Source organism: Copidosoma floridanum, unplaced genomic scaffold (assembly GCF_036245765.1).
Source record: "Copidosoma floridanum isolate Cflo_tuat_1 unplaced genomic scaffold, Cflo_Japanese_pri ptg000019l, whole genome shotgun sequence".
Classification (NCBI taxonomy): Eukaryota; Metazoa; Arthropoda; class Insecta; order Hymenoptera; family Encyrtidae; genus Copidosoma; species Copidosoma floridanum.
The window spans coordinates 16,994,658-17,012,618 of record NW_028321896.1 but is presented as its reverse complement, the minus strand read 5'-3'; the positions used below and the strand labels follow the sequence as shown (position 1 = coordinate 17,012,618).

Sequence of the window (17,961 nt, the reverse complement as noted above, 5' to 3'; positions counted from 1 at the left end):
ATCATGGTAAGCACAAAAAATAAAATGTTTTTCTAATCAACTTTATGCCCGCGATAATTTCATTCATTTTTTTGTATTGCTTACCAAGTGAAGATGTAAAAAGTTTAGTGTTCATTCGATAGCTTATTAAAACCTGAAGTTTTTAAACGCATTATCATTAGTTGGGACATCCTCGTGAATTTCACAGCTGGTTTTGCACATTTGGTGCAAATTTGAAAAAAAAACCCAGTGATCGCGCCATCTTGGAATGACGTCACAAGTGAAAATACCTTAAAAGGGAGATAGGGCTCGGCTGGGTTCGATCGGCGATAGAGAGAATAAACTAAAAATCGTTATATCTGGACGAGTGTGAAAAGAAAAATGGGGAGATAGACGCCTGGCTGAAAATAGACGATTTTATTTTATTGTTTGACATTTCTTTAGTTTGATCACGACAGTAAATTAGTAGCACACCGTAATCTTCGGTTCGCGCATCTTTTTTAAACCAAAAAGTGTATTAGTTGCGAGATGTGGAAAATCGGTAAATGTAGAATCGATCGATTGGTGTATTTGTATAGTCCTGCCTACGATACACGTTTACAATTAATTTTTATGAATGAAGCAATATATACGCGTTGTATCAACGTATACGTTGAAACCTGTAGGTTTAAAAAAACTTGCGAATTGTTTTTATTGGCTCCGAGAGACCTTTTATTCACATTGTGATCACCTGGGTCGGATGTAATTAACAACAAATGTCCAAAGGTGATGAAAACCGTCCGAGGTAGGAGAAATAACGTAGCTAGGCAACTTGTACAAATTTTCTAAATACAAACAATAGTTTACTGGTCTTGATTGATGTATTCAAATTAATTTTCATTTTGGTGAGTAATTTCCGTCTATAAGTACGCAAAAATAGACCCGAATAAAAAATTATGTACCGGTTGGTACATAATAATTGCACAGTTGATTGGTTATTGTATACCATCATATAGAACAGCCCGTCAAAGTTCTACGCTCTTTTAGATCGTCAATACATTCCACATACATAATACCCCTGGATGTAAACTTCTCGCGCTCATGGCCAAAAATATACAATCGGACACCCTACCGATGGACATATTGTGCATATACAACAACATATACTTACATGAGTATATATTTTTTAGCTCAAAACATATACACAGACAGGCACGGAAAGTTACGAGCACAATCTAGATTTTACATAATAATGTACCGTTTGGCAAAGTGCGTGTACTACACGAACGGCCGGTGTACCTATTATAGGTATACACATCGGCTACTTCTATACTTACCGGTCCAAGCGGCCCGTCTATTTTCGTTGGCGATAACGCCGATATAAAAAGGCAACGACGAGCAACGGCCGGACTTAGTGCACGCTAACGAGCGTCAAAGTGCAGATTCGTCGTGCAAATATTATATACATTCGTTGCATTGTTTATCGTATACGCGTGTATACTTACATATACATACATATATACCTTACATTGTAGAATATCGACTTCCAACTGCAGCCGTTATGTCGGAAACGAAGCTGGTAAGTTTGCGGTGTCGCGCCCACGTTTGCGTGTTAAACGTAGCTCGTTAACTCTGCTAATTGCTGATGCGGATCCGTCTCTGACGGTGGTTTTCCCCCGCTGGACGCGCGCTAGGCTGTACTGTGCATCATGTTATACATAGTGCGTGAAAGTTGTCGGTGTGTCGATCATCGTATCGGTTCCACGGTGGAAAGATGAAAAAAAAAAAAAAAAAGTGAAGTGGGCCAAACTTTGTTCTGCTTCCCCACAGGACGACGAGGCGAGCTACAAGATCCAGTGCAACGACCAAGTGGGCCGGTACCTGGTGGCCCGCAGGGACCTCGAGCCGGGCGCGGAAATATTGACCGAGCTGCCCTTCGTCGTAGGACCCAAGGCCTCGACGTACCCGCTCTGTCTGACCTGTTACACCCCGTGGCCGCCTACCGAGGACGATGACAACAAGCCCTTGTGTCCCAGGTGCGGCTGGCCCGTCTGCGGCGACGAGTGCGCCGACCAGCCCCAACACAGGGACTACGAGTGCAAGGTCCTTTTTTTTTTTTTCACTCGCTCAATTTGAAACGGTATAGCGATACATGAGTGGACACAACGATCCAAATACATTGTTTTAACCGTCGGTTTTACAAATTTTATGCTTATAACTTGCTTGAACTAGTGAATTTTCACTGTTTCTATACAAAAAGCTAACAGTTAAATTAGTTGGTTATTGGGTTATTGTTGGTACCACTCGAAATTAATGTTCATGGGTTGTACAATTACCAAGTAGATCGTTCATTTAATTACTGGTTAAAATATTTAGAATAACTAAAAGCTATAACGATCCTAAATCATCACTATATTTCGCCAACGAAAAATTTCGGTCACTTTTATGCAAATTGGGAAATTTTCGCTATTTCAAATTCAGAGATTCACTATACAACATATTATTTGTGTGTTAAAGTTGAGGCGCGTGCTACCATATTTCGTGAATTTGCGTGTGGATGGCTCGATGAACTATATATAAATGAAGTTTGAAAAAAATACAGGTATTCGCCGAGGCGAAGGAAAAGTTCAACGTGGAGTTGGCTCTGTCCGACGAGCAGGCGAACGGCGTGCCGCAACTCGAGTGCGTGACACCGCTGCGTCTGTTGCTCGCCTCGGAGCGGGACGGGGACCGTTGGAACCGGGAGGTCAAGGACATGGCGGCCCACGACAAGCGGAGGAGCCAGACGGCCCAGTGGAACTCGGACCGGGTGAACATTGCCGAGTACCTGAGGACCCGGTGCAAGTTGGACAGGTTCCCCGAGGACAGCGTCCAGACCGCTTGCGGGATTTTGGAGATCAACGCCCACGAGGTACGCACGGCCAGGGGCTTCCTCGCACGCGCCCTCTACCCCAAGGTCTCCATCATGAGCCACTCGTGCGTCTCCAACACCGTTCACAGTATCGTACCCAACGATTTCAGGTACACATTTATATATGTGATCAAATGACATGGTACTACTCTTTTTCCTACGTGAATATTCAGTTGTTTTATATAAAACAACAACAGCTGTTGCAAAGATACATTGTATCTGAAAATTGAGTACAAAAGATTGATTACACGTGTGTGTAACTATATATATTTTGACTTATGAAAGAAAAAAACAACCAAATATATACCTTCAGGGTGTACTTGAGAACGGCGGTAAAAGTACCAGCGGGTGGTGAGCTGTTGGGCAGCTACACGCACGCTCTGCTGCCGACCCTGCTGCGTCGCGAGTACCTCCAAGAGAGCAAGTACTTCACCTGCGCGTGCACCCGGTGCTCGGACCCAACGGAGCTCGGGACCCACATGTCCTCCCTCAAGTGCCAAAAGTGCGACAACGGCGTAGTCGTGGCCCTCGACTCCCTCGGTAAATGTTGCACGCGCACGTAACGATGATGCGGATATAAAACGGTGAAAATATGCTCCTCAGACGCCGAAAGCACGTGGAAGTGTACCCACTGCGAGTTCAGCACGACGGCCCAGGCGGTGCTCAAGATCCTCAAGATCATCCAAGCCGAGATGGACCGGGTGGAGGCGTACACGGCGGCCGACGGTCCAGAGGCCATCCAGACCCGCGAGAACTACATGAAGAAGTACCGCTCGGTCTTCCATCCCCGGCACGCCATGCTCACCATACCGAGGTACACATTTTTCATTTGGTACATGTATTATTTATATGACGACACACACGACTGCAAATATATACCGTTGTATTAATATACGTGTATACAGGTACAGCCTGAGCCAGTTGTACGGCCGGGTGGAGGATTACTTCTTGGACGACATGCCGGACGTGGTGCTGGAGCACAAGGCCGAGATGTGCCGGCTGCTTCTCCAGGTGCTGGACGTCGTCGAGCCGGGCCTGACGCGCTCGCGCGGCATGATCCTGTACGAGCTCCACGCCCCGCTGCTCTTTCTGGCCAAAGGCCAATGGAACGCCGGGGTCATCGACGCGGCCAAACTCAAAAGTAATATTATTCCCACGCGCCAACCATACATATATTACCGGGCAGCTGTACATCGTTACAATAACCATTATACATAAAATCTGTGTATTTGCTTTACAGCGAAAATGACCGAGGCGGCGTCCCTGCTCAAAGAGGCCGCGGATATTTTGGCTCGCGAGCCCCAGGGCACGCCGGAAGCCGACATCGCCGCCGGGGCCAGGCAGGCGCTCGAACAACTCGACAAGAGCATCGGCGAGCTGTAGAGTTTAACCGTTTACCTTTTTCTTTTGTACATATGAAATTATATATATACACACCACGCATCCGAATAAACGTTGAGTATATACGAAACAACGAGTTTTTTTTTTTTATTCGTGTAAAAAGTTACACCCAATAGGCATACTAATTTCCATGTGAACGCAAGCGCGCTCTCGTTAATCATTCGAGGAAAAGAGAAAATCTTCCAAAATAGTTCGCCCCGTATGGTCACTGCACTCTGTACATGGCTGTTTGAACTTTGCGCAGCTGTTGTGGTCGAGGAGCAGCGTGCATGTAATACGCCGATCTAATAATATACACCTACCGTTTACGAGTTGGTCAAAGAGAGAGAGTGGGAAAAAAAACGAAGTGGAAACCGGCACGCGCCTCCTCTCAAATGAGGTGGTCCTTATGTTAGTTTTCCCGCTCGGCTTGTTGCATAAGGGGGGCACAAGCCTCTCGCGGTCCATCGAGCGTTTTCGTCTTGTCGTCGCGTATCACTGTCGAATATCGTCGTCCACGTCATGGATAAAAAATCCGCAATTGCTCCTTGTGCCGTCAAAAAGTACAAAGTCATGAAGTCGGATAAATTGGGCAGGTATGTATTTGTATATAGTTACATACCAATTTGCGGCAATATGAGAGAGTGACATGTAGGTGTACCCCAAAATGTAATCGAAAGTGCTAAAGTTTACGATTAAAAAAAAATTTTAATTTTCTTGTCCAATTTGAATTAACAATAGACACAGTATACCTACGTGCTGTGAGCGATTAATGAGATCAATATTCCAATATGCGTGTGAAAGCAATTTTTTTATTCCTGCAATTAAACGATTCACAAAAATCTCCTTCCAACCGATGCTGATTAATCTTTCTCCCTCAAAAACGTGAAAATCCTATGGCGCGCGTGTCATAGGTACTTGGTGGCCAGCAAAGACCTGGCGGCCGGGGAGTTGATTTTCCGCGAGGAGGCCGTAGCGGTGGGTCCAGGGATCGGCGAGCCGGGCGCGTTCTGCTTCGGCTGTCTGCGCCCACTGACCCAACACCGGCAGGCCCGTAGATACTCGTGCACCAAGTGCACTGTGGCACCACTCTGCAATCGAGCTTGCGAGGTATACATATTATACGTTCCATAAGATTCAACGCGAACGATTTGAAATAATATAATATAACGCGTCCCTTTGCAGAACATGGGTGGGTTCCACTCGGGCGCCGAGTGCGACTTTTTCCGGGATAACAAAGAAGTGTGCTCCGAGCTCGTCGACGAGGTGACCCGAGTTCTGCTCCACCTGCGGCTCTGGCTTTTGAAAAGTAGCGACGAGGAAAGCAGTTCTTGGAAGGAGATAGAGCGCATGGAGGCGCATCTGGAGCAGAGGCGCGGCACTGACGTGTGGCGCGAGCGCGAGGAGCAGGTCGTCGATGTAAGCTGTGTAACTGCATATTATGTGACTGTTAAAAGCTCTACCACACCCTCCACGCCTCGGGTTTACGGTTGTTTTTTCCAGGGATTCGGGCAGCCGCGCTACTTTTTTTTTTTTTTTGTGTTTCCTAACGACACTTCAGCTATTGCATACATATTTTACGACGGTCGCACACGGATAATTTTCCATTTTGGAGTTAAATCGATCGAGTAGTTTTTTTCTTTTTATACAACTACAGGTTTTTTTTTTCCAGACGTTGTAAAGAAATCGGTGATGTGCTTTCTCAACCGATTGTTGACCGATCGCCCAATTCATTAATATACCTCCCATATGTATCGTTAAATTTCTATGTTTCGCATTTACCGCTTACGATTAATTATGATGAAAACGTACCATTAAGTGGGGGAGGGGGTAGAGTTTTTTATGTTTATGTATGGAAATTCTTTTTGGTTAATCAATTAATTTACACTTATTTTCAATTATTTTATCACTTTACACACCCACCAGGTTTTCCACAAACTCGGTCTACATCATCCGAAAACCACCTCCGACGAGGATGACCTTGTGCAGCGTATCTGCGGCATAGTTGACGTAAACACGTTCGAGGTGCGAGTACCGGGTTTGTACTGCAATGGCAGTGGAGGCGCGCCCTTGCGTGGATTATTCGTCGAGGCAGCGTTGATGGCACATGAGTGCAGACCCACCGCCCACGTGTCCGTCGATGAGAGCTTCAACATGAGCGTACACGCGGCCCTGGCCGTACCGGCTGACGGGATCATCTCGTTCAATTACACCTCGTCACTGCTGGTTAGCATATCATATACTCTGTAGGGCACACATACTGCGTATAAATGCAGACTTTCCGGCTTTTTTTTTTTTTTTTTTTTTTTCTCTCCAACGACCAACTTGGTGCTTGATATCACATAATGTGCTTTTGTACTATTTACATACTGGTTTTAACCGGAGAGCTTGACAATTTATCACTGCCATGACGTGCGTATAAGGTGAAGCTTATTACTTGTTGCTCTTGTTACACGTATAAATGCATTTTTACAACAAAAAAAAAAGTGGTGTATCCATACTATCCACATATTATATAACTAAAAAAACAAAAATCCAAAATTCGGACGCAGGGTACCATAGATCGACAGGAGCACCTGCAGATCGGCAAGTACTTCCGTTGCGATTGCGCCGTCTGCACCGATCCCCTGGAGTCGGGCAGTAACCTGAGCTGTTTGCTGTGCCCGCGTTGCAAAGTCGGCCCGGTAGCCCCCCCTCGGATCGGCAAAACGATCTCAAATCCTTACAGCCGGGAGGCCCGGTGGCAGTGCCAGGAGTGCAAGCACCAACTGAGCGGCTGCCTAGTATCCAGTAGCCTCGGCATAGCCAGGGGCCTCGTGGACGAGGTAGACGAGCTCGGTAGCTTCAAGGCCATGGAGAACCTCCTGGCAAAGTTAGTTCTCAGCTTTCACGGGAACCACTACTTGGTGATGGCCCTCAAGAACAAAATGCTCGGTGCCTGCAGACGGGAGATCGGTAGCGTCAATCCACAGAAGAAACTCCTCGGCAGGATGGTACAGCTGGGCAGGGAGGTCCTTGCAGTACTCGAGATCGTCGAGCCCGGCTTGTCGAGGCTCAAGGGTACGTACATACACACCATCATCGGTTTTCCTTCGTACACCTACGGGTAAATGTATGTAAATATATATTATATGTATTTTTGATGTAGGGATAGTGTTGTACGAGCTGCACCTGCCGATGACGATACTGGCCAACCGGGCGTACGCGGCGCGGGAGATAACGGCCCCGGAGCTGGTCTCGCGGCTCGAGGAGGCGAGGGACCTGCTGAGGCGGGCGCTCGGTATGCTGCTTCTGGAGCCGGTCATGACGCCCGAGGGACAGCTGGCGAGGCGGGCTCTCCGGGAGATGAAAGTGCTCGCGCGGAGCGTCGAGGACGCGAGGGCTTTGGCCGACGGGCCGAAAATATCGCTGCGGCGACGCGGGAGTTTCAAGCACTGCGGGCGGTCGTGATGATGCGTGGGGTGGGTTTTAATAGGCTGTACTTGCGGGTTTTTTGTTTTAGGTGTCGATGTACTTATTCATTTGTGTGATTTTTTTTTTTTTTAGTTCATACGAGAGTTGTGCGTGCTTATATAGTAAGGATTGGGTGCATATTATGTTATTACATCCTACGTGTGATATGAAAGTTAGCTGGTCGTGGTGTTGCATGAATTTATTGGAATTAGTTTAGGTTTCGGATTCAAAGATTTGGGCAGCGTATAAACTGTTGGTGTGGAATTTTTTTAAAAATAGCAATAAAAAATTATCACGAATTGCTGTGTGGTATATATTATTATTCTTTACTGGTACTCTGATTGTATATACATATTATATATGCTCTTCCTGTAATTTCTCTTATCCCTAAATCATTTGTAAAATCTTAGCAAACGTTTCACATTGGGAATGAAAAATTTTCGTACGATATAATCACAGGAATGAAAATTGCGTGTAGTAAGCCCCAAAAATATTGTCCATGCTTGCAATTGGAAAAATTTTTTTTACTAGATATTCATCATTTTTATTTTAAGTAAATCTTATTAAATATTATTTATTTCAAACATTCAAACTTTAAACGACGTATTGATCGATTAAAAAATAAATCAGCCATCTAGTTTTCGTTTTTTTTTTTTTTTTTTTTTTTTTTTTTTTTTTTTTTTTTCATACCGTTTAAAAGTTATAACTATTATTAATTGTTGTGGTATCCCGAAAAGAAACAGAATTGCGCGAGGCTGTTAATTACCTTATGCGATTCTTTTTTTCAGTATTAAGGTGCAAGTTAAAATTAGTTGCGCCAATTAATTACACTAATAACACTTCCTTGTTACATTTGGATTTCGACATTTGCAACTTTTTTTGAAAAATTCTATCTGTATTCTCGAGTACAAAAATGTACCAACAACTCAAGCTGATCACTGAAAGAAGTCACTCATATGACATATAACATTGTAATTTAGAAAATAAAACAGTAATAATATATGTTTAATTCAGTTTTAAAATATACCGTAAAAAGTATGTAAAACTTATCAAATTAATCCGTTAATCATCAACAAATGTTTTTTTGTAAAAGTGACTTGTGGAGAAGATTCGTCCAACAGCGTGTCACCTAACAACACTCGAGTCTTTATCACAATGCCACTTTTTGTTGGGCTTGACATTAATTATCTTCCATAATGAACAACAGGTAACCATCATGCATCCTTAACAGCATTTTTCAGCTGATTTAACACAGGATCGATCTTCTTTTCCAAATCAAGAATGTGTCCAGTGTTGCAGTCTTGGCTCGCAATGAAACTTATCACCAGAGGCAGCTTGTTCATCTGTACTACCTGAAAATACATGAAACCACATTTATTTGAATCCACGAGCAACCAAAAAAAATAAATACAGCCTGAAAATATCACCTGATAGTTATTGTACATGACGATAACTGTATTGTTCTTTCCAAGGCCTAGTTTGCTTCCTTGATCAGTGGCCATCCCAAAAGTAGAGAGAAAGTTTGCTCTCATTGCCAATTCCGGAGCTTTGTCGTTGGCAACCAATACTGCCGGAACTCCATCTCTATCCGTTATCAAAATACTGTGAAGACCTTCAACTTTGCCCAACAACCCTTGCAAAAATTTTCTTATGTCCTAAAAACAAATGGCAACAATAAACATTTTAAACATAACGTTTGAAACTCAAATCTCACAACATTAAACAGCTCATTGTTTTGTAAACACACAATATAACCTTTAACCAAGATCTTAACCAAGGCAAGACAGTTTTATTGTTTCATTATTTTTTAAGAAATTATTTTCACTTAGTTCCGTACTTACTGCGGTCATTTTGGGCGGATTCGAAAATAACTATACAATAAGGTTAAAATCGTAGATTTGATATCCTTCAAAGAAAACTGATGTTGACAGTTTCTTGCAGAAAGCAGTGAAAGCACTGCAGTTTGCATTTGCAGTAATTCCATACCATGGACACATATACACATGTAATATACATATATTGCTATAATACATATACGTGCTTGTTACAAATAACAAAAAATAAAGCTCCTGTTTTGAATTACTTTATTAGTTGACAATAAACGATTTATCTTAAACATAAATAATAATAAAACTGTTCAGGCATCTGACGTAAATATAATTGCTATTTCAATCGATACTTGGAGAATAATAAAAGTTTATAAAATGATTTTTTTTTTTTTTTTTATTAAAAAAAGTGACAAGTACGTAAAAACATGAAAACGCAAAAACGTATTAATCCCTACAAATTAAAGAATTGTAATGTTGAAAAACTGGTGTAGGCAAGTTTATTAATCATTTGCCATTTCATTCTTACACTTACATAATACATATATAATAAATATTATTTGATACTGTACAGCGACTAATATTCATCTGTGTATTTAAAAACTGTACATTGCACAACTATACTAAAAAACTGTGTACAATAAATGATTTTTCACAAGTTTTTTGTAGTTAACTGATAATTAAAAATACGAGTTTGTACAAACTTTTGTTTTTTAATGATTTTCAACATTATTAGTAAACTTTTAATGTTTCAATTATCAGTTATCTATGTAATTACAAAAATGACTTAGTTTTTTTATTCAAATAAGTTATCCCTCTTTTGGGGAATCTATTTTTCCCCGAGATGAACCTAAATCTGGAAAATCTGTGCAGCCTCCCAGTGAAAACATTTTTGGTATGTCCTGGCCAAAGTAAATTTTAGCATTTTGGGATAATGACTTGTACTTTTCGAGTTCCAAATATTCCTTTGACAGAAGCAACTTATTTGCCTCAGCTTGTTTTTCCATCTGGTAGTAATCGGCATCAGAACGACTTTTTTCTCTTGCTAGATGCATCTCATCCTCAATTGCCGCCATACGTTGGAGTGATTCTTTTTCCATGATTTTCTGATTATATTGAATTTGAGCTACCTGTGCCTCTTTTTCTGCTTCAATGATTGCTTTTTTCCTGTCAGTCTCGGCATCCTTTTCAACGACTTTTTGGTGCTGAGTAGAAATCAAAAGTTTTGTTTTTTCTGCTTCCCTGAAATTAACCAAGTTTATAAATAAAATAAGTGCCAAGCTTCAGCATAGGTAACGGACTACTTACATAAGTTCATAATTTTTTCGAATAGTTTCAGGAATCTTGGGCTTTGTTACTCTCACAGCTAAAATACTCAAACCAGGAGCAATTTCATTTAAATCCTTTTGCAGTGCAGTTTTGAGATTCTCATCAATTTGGTCAAACAAATCAATGTAAACCTCGTGCAGCGTGTGAACCGAACAGAATTGGTTCAATTCGTGGTGAACTTTGTCAAATATCAAAGCTCTATCGTAATCTGCAGTATAGTTCCTCACCATATTGTACACTAAGAAAAGCCAGAGATTAATTTCAGACCAAATTCAATACAGAATAATATGTAGATAAATGCACATACCACTATTGGCATCTAATATATTTACAACCTCAATTCGATCAAAATAAATCATGACACCACCGCTGGTCCCACAAGGAACATTTTTCACTTCATCCGTCTGTAACGTCACTTGCACAGGCTTAAAACTCGTCAGCATGGGTATCATCATGTGAAAACCTGGAGTGCTGACATGTGGGAGTAGAGCTCCTCCCTGTAAAGCAAATAAAACAAGAAAGTAAAGTAAAAATATTGCTGTTTCAAAGTTTAAGCAAATAACAATGTTGCAACTTACTCTAAAGTAAACTCCCACATGGCCTTCTTCGATTCTGTGCAATGAAAAGTTAAACACTATTGCTAGGCATATCAGAAAGCTCATGCCAATGGCATTTTGATTGATCATTTTTATTGCGGGATGATGAAAAAGTTAACAATTTGGAAAAAAGTACACTTGGTGAGCACTGCCAACAATAGAAATCATGAAAATTTGGTATCACTTGTGCGGTTTTTCATCAGTACAGAGATAATTTTTAATACACCTCTCGATGCTTAGGTGGTTTTTAATTTTTCAAAAAAGTTTCGAAACAACATTGGATATGAGATGTGACAAGAATACGTGTATTTTTTTAGGGAGCCAGAGGGAGGTTAGGTTCGCAACACACATATATATAAGATTTACCGGTACGTTATATAGAATTTACACACCTGGAAATTACTGATTTCTGATTGGCAAAGGGAATTGAGGTGCGCGTGAATGAAACGTGGATGGTCGCCAATGGTTGAAATGGTTCAATGGTCGCAAAAAGACTATTTTACTTATCTAACAATAATAAACTTGAGTAATTATTTGTTTACATCAAAAAATAATATTGAATTGGGTATGAAACGTTAGGTAGACTTATATAGAGTAGGTACAATTTATTATTATAATTCTTATGGTACAATTGCTTTGACAATCCTACATACAGATCATAACAATATACCTACATATAGATCATTGTTCCAACAACGTGAACTTGCGACTTTCCAGTACAATTTTATACATCGCTTGAGATAATGTGACAATGAGCTTGGGAATACTGTTGAAAAAGTACAATATTTTTGTTGACTTTTACAGTTCGAAGCGCATAGGCTTGCCCTCCAGGGCATTGATTATATTTTCAGCTGCTGCGATCGCCATGTCGGTGCGTGTCTCGATCGTCTGACTCCCCATGTGTGGCAGTAACACTGCGTATAAATGACCAAAAAAAGTTGTTTTTTTTTTTTTTATTGACGAAAAAATAAATAATATTAATGACGCATAGAATCATCGAGTCAACTTACCGACATTTTCTAGCTTCAACAGTTCGTGATCTACAGGCAGGGGCTCGGGTTCCGTGACATCGAGACCCGCCGCGTAAATCGTCTTGTTTTTCAAAGCTCGAACCAGAGCATCGGTATCGACGGTCCTGCCTCTGCCAACGTTGACGAATACCGCGGTGCTCTTCATCTTTTTGAAAACCTCGTCGTCGAACATGTTTTCGGTTTCTTCGTTCAGAGGCACGCAATTTATAACGATATCGCTCTCTTGCAAGAGTTTATCTAGCGATACAAAATCGGCGCCGATCTGATCGCCTGATTTGTTTTGGACAAAAAAAAAAGTAACAATGAAATCAATGTCTTTTACAATTAGTTTTTAGTCCGTAAATAACAATGTAGGTAAAACAGTACCAGCTTTCTTTTTTGAATGACCGTTGTACAGGAATTTCTTGACTTCAAAGGGCACCAGTCTCTTGGCGATCGCCTCGCCGATGCTGCCGAATCCCACGATACCCACAGTTTTGTTGCGCAAATCGTGTCCCAACATGAACTGAAATCCTTTCACGACTTCACCTCTGCAATGTGATTTAAAAAATCCATGGCAATAATTTCACTTATTAAAATTATCTGCAGGTAACAACGAGTTTAGTATGCATAAATAAATTTACCGATCAAGGAGGAGGCGGCCCTCGTGAGCTCGTCTCACGGCTCCCAAGAGCAAGAAAATAGCTATTTCTGCGACTGCGGCTGACAAGACTTGGGGAGCGTTGCCAACTTGGATGCCGCGCTTTTTTATTTCAGCCACGTCCATGTGGTCGTACCCGGCAGATGGTGTCGACACTACCCTCAGCCTGTTTCCTGTGGGAACAAAAAAGAGAAAATACAAAATCGTTACTTCAACCGGAAAAAGTCAACCGCTTGTTTTTGTATGATTTTCGTTCGAAAACATTGTGTTACCCGCATTGTCGAGGAATTTCGCATCTATGTGAATTTTGCCCATAACGGCATCGAACTCAGAAACGACTTTCAAAACATCGTCGGCCGATTTTGAATCGATAACCTCGACGTCAAACCTATAAACAACGAACAACTATTATTTTTAGAGGAAAAAAAAAAAAAAAGAAAAAAAATCAACGTACCTTTGCTTGAGTAAATCGATGGCAGGCGTGGGAATGTCGCTATGGGCAACCAAAACTCGCGGAACGACACTCATAATTATTGTTCGTGGGAAGCAGGTAAGTACAATTATCAGCGCTCGTGTGTCTTCCACTTGGCGTTCGCCGATTCAATGAATGAAACTAGCCGGTTCCGCGAGCGCTCTTTTGTGTGACACTTATCGATCCGCTGTGAGCATCAACACCTGCACATATATACCTACCTTTCACTTCGCTGGAGTGCGGAGTGTTTGTAAACACACGAGCCTTACTTTTACACGCACAATACTTACCTCTTTTTTCTACTTTTACTTGTTTGTTTTTTGAGATTTTCTTTTTTTCTTTTCAATTTAAATGCAGGTTTCATTCGGTTGACGGTTGCTACACATTCGGAGAATGACGGCAATTGCGGTCGGTGTTATTTTCAACACAAGTAAGATACCACCGGAACGTTGTACGTCCGCCTCCACGTTTACTGTGCTGTGCGTGAGGTATACACACATTATCTTACATCTTGTTCTCGCGAGATAAGCTTATCTTGTTTACGGACACTTTGATCGTTACTCGCGAAAACGTTACATATGCTTCATATCATTTATTTCGTGTCCGGTATGTAAAAAAAAAAGAAAAAAGAACAGTCCAAGATTCATATTAACACCACAAATCTCGAATTATCGAGTACAATATGTACGCGCGATGGAACACGTTAAATTGCCGTCAATTGCGGTGTACTGGGAAAAAAACATACACCTATACACACAAGCTACGAGAGTCGAGGAAAAGAAAAAAAAAAAAAAGTATACAGCGTGTACGTACGTGTTATCGTTTTTCCCAGAGATAACGGGTGTGGGACGGTGTGAGCGTGTGTCAATTGAGCGACTATAGTTACTTTCTCGGGTTCATGTTTCGTTGATAAACATAAGTACGATTGACAGAACACTTGTGTTTTGACACTTAGGTAATTTTAAATGGACAGATTGTTCCCTTTGTCTTTGTAAGCCCTTAGGGGTAATAGCTATATTGATTTTGTAGTAAATCATAAAAAGCTTTAATAAAAAAAAAAAAAAAAAAAAAAATGTTTTGACACTTGTGTATGCACGCGCAAGCACACGACGCACCGCAGGAATTACAATAATTATTGCATTGTGCGACTTTCTTCCTTTCATGCTACATTGGTTCTTTCAAAATGAAAAAAGACACTCGTTGATGTTAGAAGCAGGTTATAGTTGCATGCCGGCACGTTTTTACATCTTTTTTTTTTCATCTCTACAAGAGTGAAAAAATTAATGTCTCTTCGATTGGTACATTTTCAGCATATTAATTTCCCCCTCCCCCCCTCCCAGTAATGGGAGGCCTCCCATCCCTCTTCCCTTCCTTCTCCAAAGTGCTAAGTGCCCATAGTAGTGCCCTTATTAAAGGGGCCGGACGTAGAGCACTATAATATATAGAAAAAAAAAAAAAAAAAAAATGTTTTGACACTTAGGTAATTTTAAATGGACAGATTGTTCCCTTTGTCTTTGTAATCCCTTAGGGGTAATAGCTATATTGATTTTGTAGTAAATCATAAAAAGCTTTAATGAAAAAAAAAAAAAAAAAAAAAAATGTTTTGACACTTGTGTATGCACGCGCAAGCACTCGACGCACCGCAGGAATTACAATAATTGCATTGTGCGACTTTCTTCCTTTCATGCTACATTGGTTCAAAAAAGACACTCGTTGATGTTAGAAGCAGGTTATAGTTGCATGCCGGCACGTTTTTACATCTTTTTTTTATACAAGAGTGAAAAAATTAATGTCTCTTCGATTGGTACATTTTCAGCATATAATGTGCAAAAACGACCTCTATTAATGTCCCATCAGCAACAATACTGATGATCTGAAAAAAAAAAAAAAAAAACAATTAATCATTGCCTCCGAACAGTTACATTGCTACTTCGACTAATTAATCCGCAAAAAATTTTCAACTCGTAACGCAAAAATAAACACACTTTAAATTATTTCTCGATGTGATTCACGAGACTTCTCGTTAACTCGTTCATCTTCAACATATTTATGTTTACCAAACATAAAATTGTACATAGTATACCACGGGCGTGAAAGCTAAATCTGGGAGTAAAATATTTCCTCTTTTACTTACTGCGACCAGGAGAATATGAGACGCTATTGGTGTGCCTATATGTATGTATTAAGACTTGTCGACGGAGGAAAAAAAAAAAAAAAAAAAAAACAATTAAGTAGCCGTTATCACGAGTGAAACATATACTGCAATAACACACTACACTAGTGCGCGAGAAACGAGAGAAACAACACGTGATACGCATAATAATACAAAATGGTTCAGATACAAGATTACCAAGCGGGGGTTTATCTATATACATGCCTAAAAATTCATCATCCGAGAACGCTAAAAGTAACAGGGGAACATAATTGTACAGGCGTTAAGTTTTTTTTTTTCCTTTTCCTCTAATCGTTCGCGTCGTATGTACCCTGTATAACACGTATATGCAGTTCCGTGGATGGAATGCAAATAAAAAATCATAAAAGTACTCGCACGCATATGTGTATGCATTTGATCGCAGTATCGCACGTATATAATGACTACTACACGTTACAGTGCAACTGTTTCTCGGTAGCACATTATTATTATTATTATATATATGCACTTTGTTTGCAAGAGTATGATTAAATAAATATATGCTTATATATACGTAGCTATATAGAGAAAAAACATATAGTGTCGCAGAATGTATAACAAGAAACTTGAGACTATTATTAGGGAAATATCAGTAGTCGAAGGATAGGAAGTTTTCTCGTATTCCGTAACTGAATTTTTTTATATAGTTTTTGTATATACTTATAGTCTCCTCGCATGAGAGAGACTCTAAAACATATATTTTTTTGTTGGCTCTTTTTTTATTGTTGTCATTGAGAGTATCGAGTAACAGAGTGTGAATTATATACAGTATATACATTAAATTAAATCGTTAGATAACATTATTGCCTTTGTTTATTAAATCTAATTGAAAAAAAAGACTCACCCTACATGACGAATATATTTTGTTGACAAAAAACAACAAATCAAAAACAAAAAAATTTATGCTACAGAAATGAAAATAAAAAAAGAAAAACTACTTTTAACAGATAGATATTTTTTAACCGTGCTTTTAACAGACAAAAAAAAGTTTTTTGTCATTTTTGTTCCTAGAAGCTTTGATATTCTGTATATAACTCATTAATCAACGTATATGTCGAGAAAAGCTCCAAAACAATTTAAACAATAACGTTAATGTTCAATCCGTGAAGTACGATTTTTTTTTTTTTTTTTTTTTTTTTTCAAAGACATGTTTTTGCAAGCTCAGAAACTTTTGACTTGAAAGTATACGTATACAATTATTACACTCGACATACTTTTACTTTATATGTTTACCAGGTGAAATTTATGTTATATATTTCTAACGTATGTGATACTTTTATACTATTAGTATAGAGAGTTGTGTCTCCCTTACTTTGTAATATATAAATATGCATTTAGGTATGCAGATACGCTCAACGAACATATATTTCATGTAATCATTTATTCATATACCTGAAAAGGGTATACATACAAAATAAATGTCTAAAAGCATTTTCCTCGTTTCGGTCCACTATGCATTTTCGTTTGTAGTATTTGTGAGTCATGACTTATACTTAACACAAAATTGTCAATACGTACGTTAAACGTATATTATTTTTAAAGACGACCGAATCTTCCTATAATTGTCCAAATGACTTTCAAAATCGTTAGTTTTTCACACATGCTCCCCAAAAGTTATTATGGTATCTTTGTTCTCTTATAATTTCATGAAATTCCACGTATAGTATGTCAACCCAAAAAGAGATGTAATTTATTTAGACATTTTGACTAAAGTTTTCACTTATGTTTGTTTAAAAAAAACTTTATAAAAAATTCTAAATGGTAGTACTAATTTGATTCACAATATTTAAACCCACCCGTTTTTTTTTTGCTCTTATTTGGATGTGATAACACTGGTACACAACGTGTCTAGCTATTATTAATAATTATTAAATCAAGTGGATGCAGGGCATTAATCAATACATGCAAAATCGATTTAGATTTTAATTTGATTTTATATTGAATCTGCAATGAACGTATATATGTGACGAAATGCGAGACTGATGTCAAAATCCATGTCCAATCAATGAAACATCTGTCAAAAATCAATACGAAAAAATGTAATATTATAATTATATTGATGGTGGGACGCAGCAACAAGATTCAACAACTGCAATTTGTCACGAACCCATACATTGTAATCCACTTTACATATCACAGAAAAAAAGTTAATCTTACTTTATATTTTTGTAAAA

At 39.6% G+C, this 17,961-nt stretch overlaps 5 protein-coding genes across 6 annotated transcripts; 2 read left to right on the top strand and 3 right to left on the bottom strand.

Annotated features, from left to right (window-relative positions):
• Positions 1-1,389: 1,389 nt before the first annotated feature.
• Positions 1,390-4,252, top strand: LOC106638370 (SET and MYND domain containing, arthropod-specific, member 3). The gene is made up of 7 exons (XM_014351491.2): positions 1,390-1,537; positions 1,789-2,061; positions 2,561-2,979; positions 3,183-3,409; positions 3,473-3,683; positions 3,775-4,010; positions 4,110-4,252. Exons 1-7 carry the CDS (start codon positions 1,520-1,522, stop codon positions 4,250-4,252), a joined length of 1,527 nt encoding a protein of 508 aa, XP_014206977.2. The 5' UTR covers positions 1,390-1,519.
• A 519-nt stretch (positions 4,253-4,771) lies between these two features.
• Positions 4,772-7,715, top strand: LOC106638326 (SET domain-containing protein SmydA-8). Its single transcript, XM_089592663.1, has 6 exons — positions 4,772-4,845; positions 5,164-5,359; positions 5,435-5,668; positions 6,176-6,475; positions 6,802-7,309; positions 7,398-7,715. Exons 1-6 carry the CDS (start codon positions 4,772-4,774, stop codon positions 7,697-7,699), a joined length of 1,614 nt encoding a protein of 537 aa, XP_089448789.1. The 3' UTR covers positions 7,700-7,715.
• A 322-nt stretch (positions 7,716-8,037) lies between these two features.
• Positions 8,038-16,999, bottom strand: Lamtor3 (Late endosomal/lysosomal adaptor, MAPK and MTOR activator 3). 2 transcript variants are annotated; one of them, XM_089593114.1, is made up of 3 exons: positions 16,991-16,999; positions 9,130-9,357; positions 8,038-9,054 (listed from the first exon to the last, which is right to left on the bottom strand). In XM_089593114.1, the coding sequence occupies exons 1-3, from the start codon at positions 16,997-16,999 to the stop codon at positions 8,917-8,919; spliced, it is 375 nt and encodes a 124-aa protein (XP_089449240.1). In that variant the 3' UTR covers positions 8,038-8,916. The 2 variants fall into 2 exon arrangements, with proteins under 2 accessions (XP_089449240.1, XP_014206941.1); XM_014351455.2 differs by lacking the exon at positions 16,991-16,999 and adding an exon at positions 9,544-9,646.
• Positions 9,792-11,790, bottom strand: LOC106638340 (erlin-2-B). The gene is made up of 4 exons (XM_014351453.2): positions 11,436-11,790; positions 11,165-11,354; positions 10,837-11,095; positions 9,792-10,770 (listed from the first exon to the last, which is right to left on the bottom strand). Exons 1-4 carry the CDS (start codon positions 11,541-11,543, stop codon positions 10,338-10,340), a joined length of 990 nt encoding a protein of 329 aa, XP_014206939.1. The 5' UTR covers positions 11,544-11,790; the 3' UTR covers positions 9,792-10,337.
• On the bottom strand, positions 12,082-14,221 carry LOC106638341 (glyoxylate reductase/hydroxypyruvate reductase). Its single transcript, XM_089592710.1, has 6 exons — positions 13,579-14,221; positions 13,397-13,512; positions 13,108-13,297; positions 12,851-13,014; positions 12,464-12,754; positions 12,082-12,367 (listed from the first exon to the last, which is right to left on the bottom strand). The coding sequence occupies exons 1-6, from the start codon at positions 13,650-13,652 to the stop codon at positions 12,252-12,254; spliced, it is 951 nt and encodes a 316-aa protein (XP_089448836.1). The 5' UTR covers positions 13,653-14,221; the 3' UTR covers positions 12,082-12,251.
• Positions 17,000-17,961: the final 962 nt, after the last annotated feature.

Bases quoted from the DNA above. Each gene is read 5' to 3' on its own strand.
- LOC106638341 (XM_089592710.1), bottom strand. From the start codon at position 13,652: ATGAGTGTCGTTCCGCGAGTTTTGGTTGCCCATAGCGACATTCCCACG. The intron at 13,015-13,107 runs GTAAATTTATTT...ATCACATTGCAG, and splicing joins GGCCGCCTCCTCCTTGATCG to AGGTGAAGTCGTGAAAGGAT. The intron at 12,755-12,850 runs GTACTGTTTTAC...AAAACAAATCAG, and splicing joins TCATTCAAAAAAGAAAGCTG to GCGATCAGATCGGCGCCGAT.
- LOC106638326 (XM_089592663.1), top strand. From the start codon at position 4,772: ATGGATAAAAAATCCGCAATTGCTCCTTGTGCCGTCAAAAAGTACAAA. The intron at 4,846-5,163 runs GTATGTATTTGT...CGCGTGTCATAG, and splicing joins AAGTCGGATAAATTGGGCAG to GTACTTGGTGGCCAGCAAAG. The intron at 5,360-5,434 runs GTATACATATTA...GTCCCTTTGCAG, and splicing joins TCTGCAATCGAGCTTGCGAG to AACATGGGTGGGTTCCACTC.
- Lamtor3 (XM_089593114.1), bottom strand. The intron at 9,055-9,129 runs GTGATATTTTCA...ATGTATTTTCAG, and splicing joins TCATGTACAATAACTATCAG to GTAGTACAGATGAACAAGCT.
- LOC106638340 (XM_014351453.2), bottom strand. From the start codon at position 11,543: ATGATCAATCAAAATGCCATTGGCATGAGCTTTCTGATATGCCTAGCA. The intron at 11,096-11,164 runs GTATGTGCATTT...GGCTTTTCTTAG, and splicing joins TATATTAGATGCCAATAGTG to TGTACAATATGGTGAGGAAC. The intron at 10,771-10,836 runs GTAAGTAGTCCG...GGTTAATTTCAG, and splicing joins CGAAAAAATTATGAACTTAT to GGAAGCAGAAAAAACAAAAC.
- LOC106638370 (XM_014351491.2), top strand. The intron at 2,062-2,560 runs GTCCTTTTTTTT...AAAAAAATACAG, and splicing joins ACAGGGACTACGAGTGCAAG to GTATTCGCCGAGGCGAAGGA. The intron at 4,011-4,109 runs GTAATATTATTC...TTTGCTTTACAG, and splicing joins CGACGCGGCCAAACTCAAAA to CGAAAATGACCGAGGCGGCG.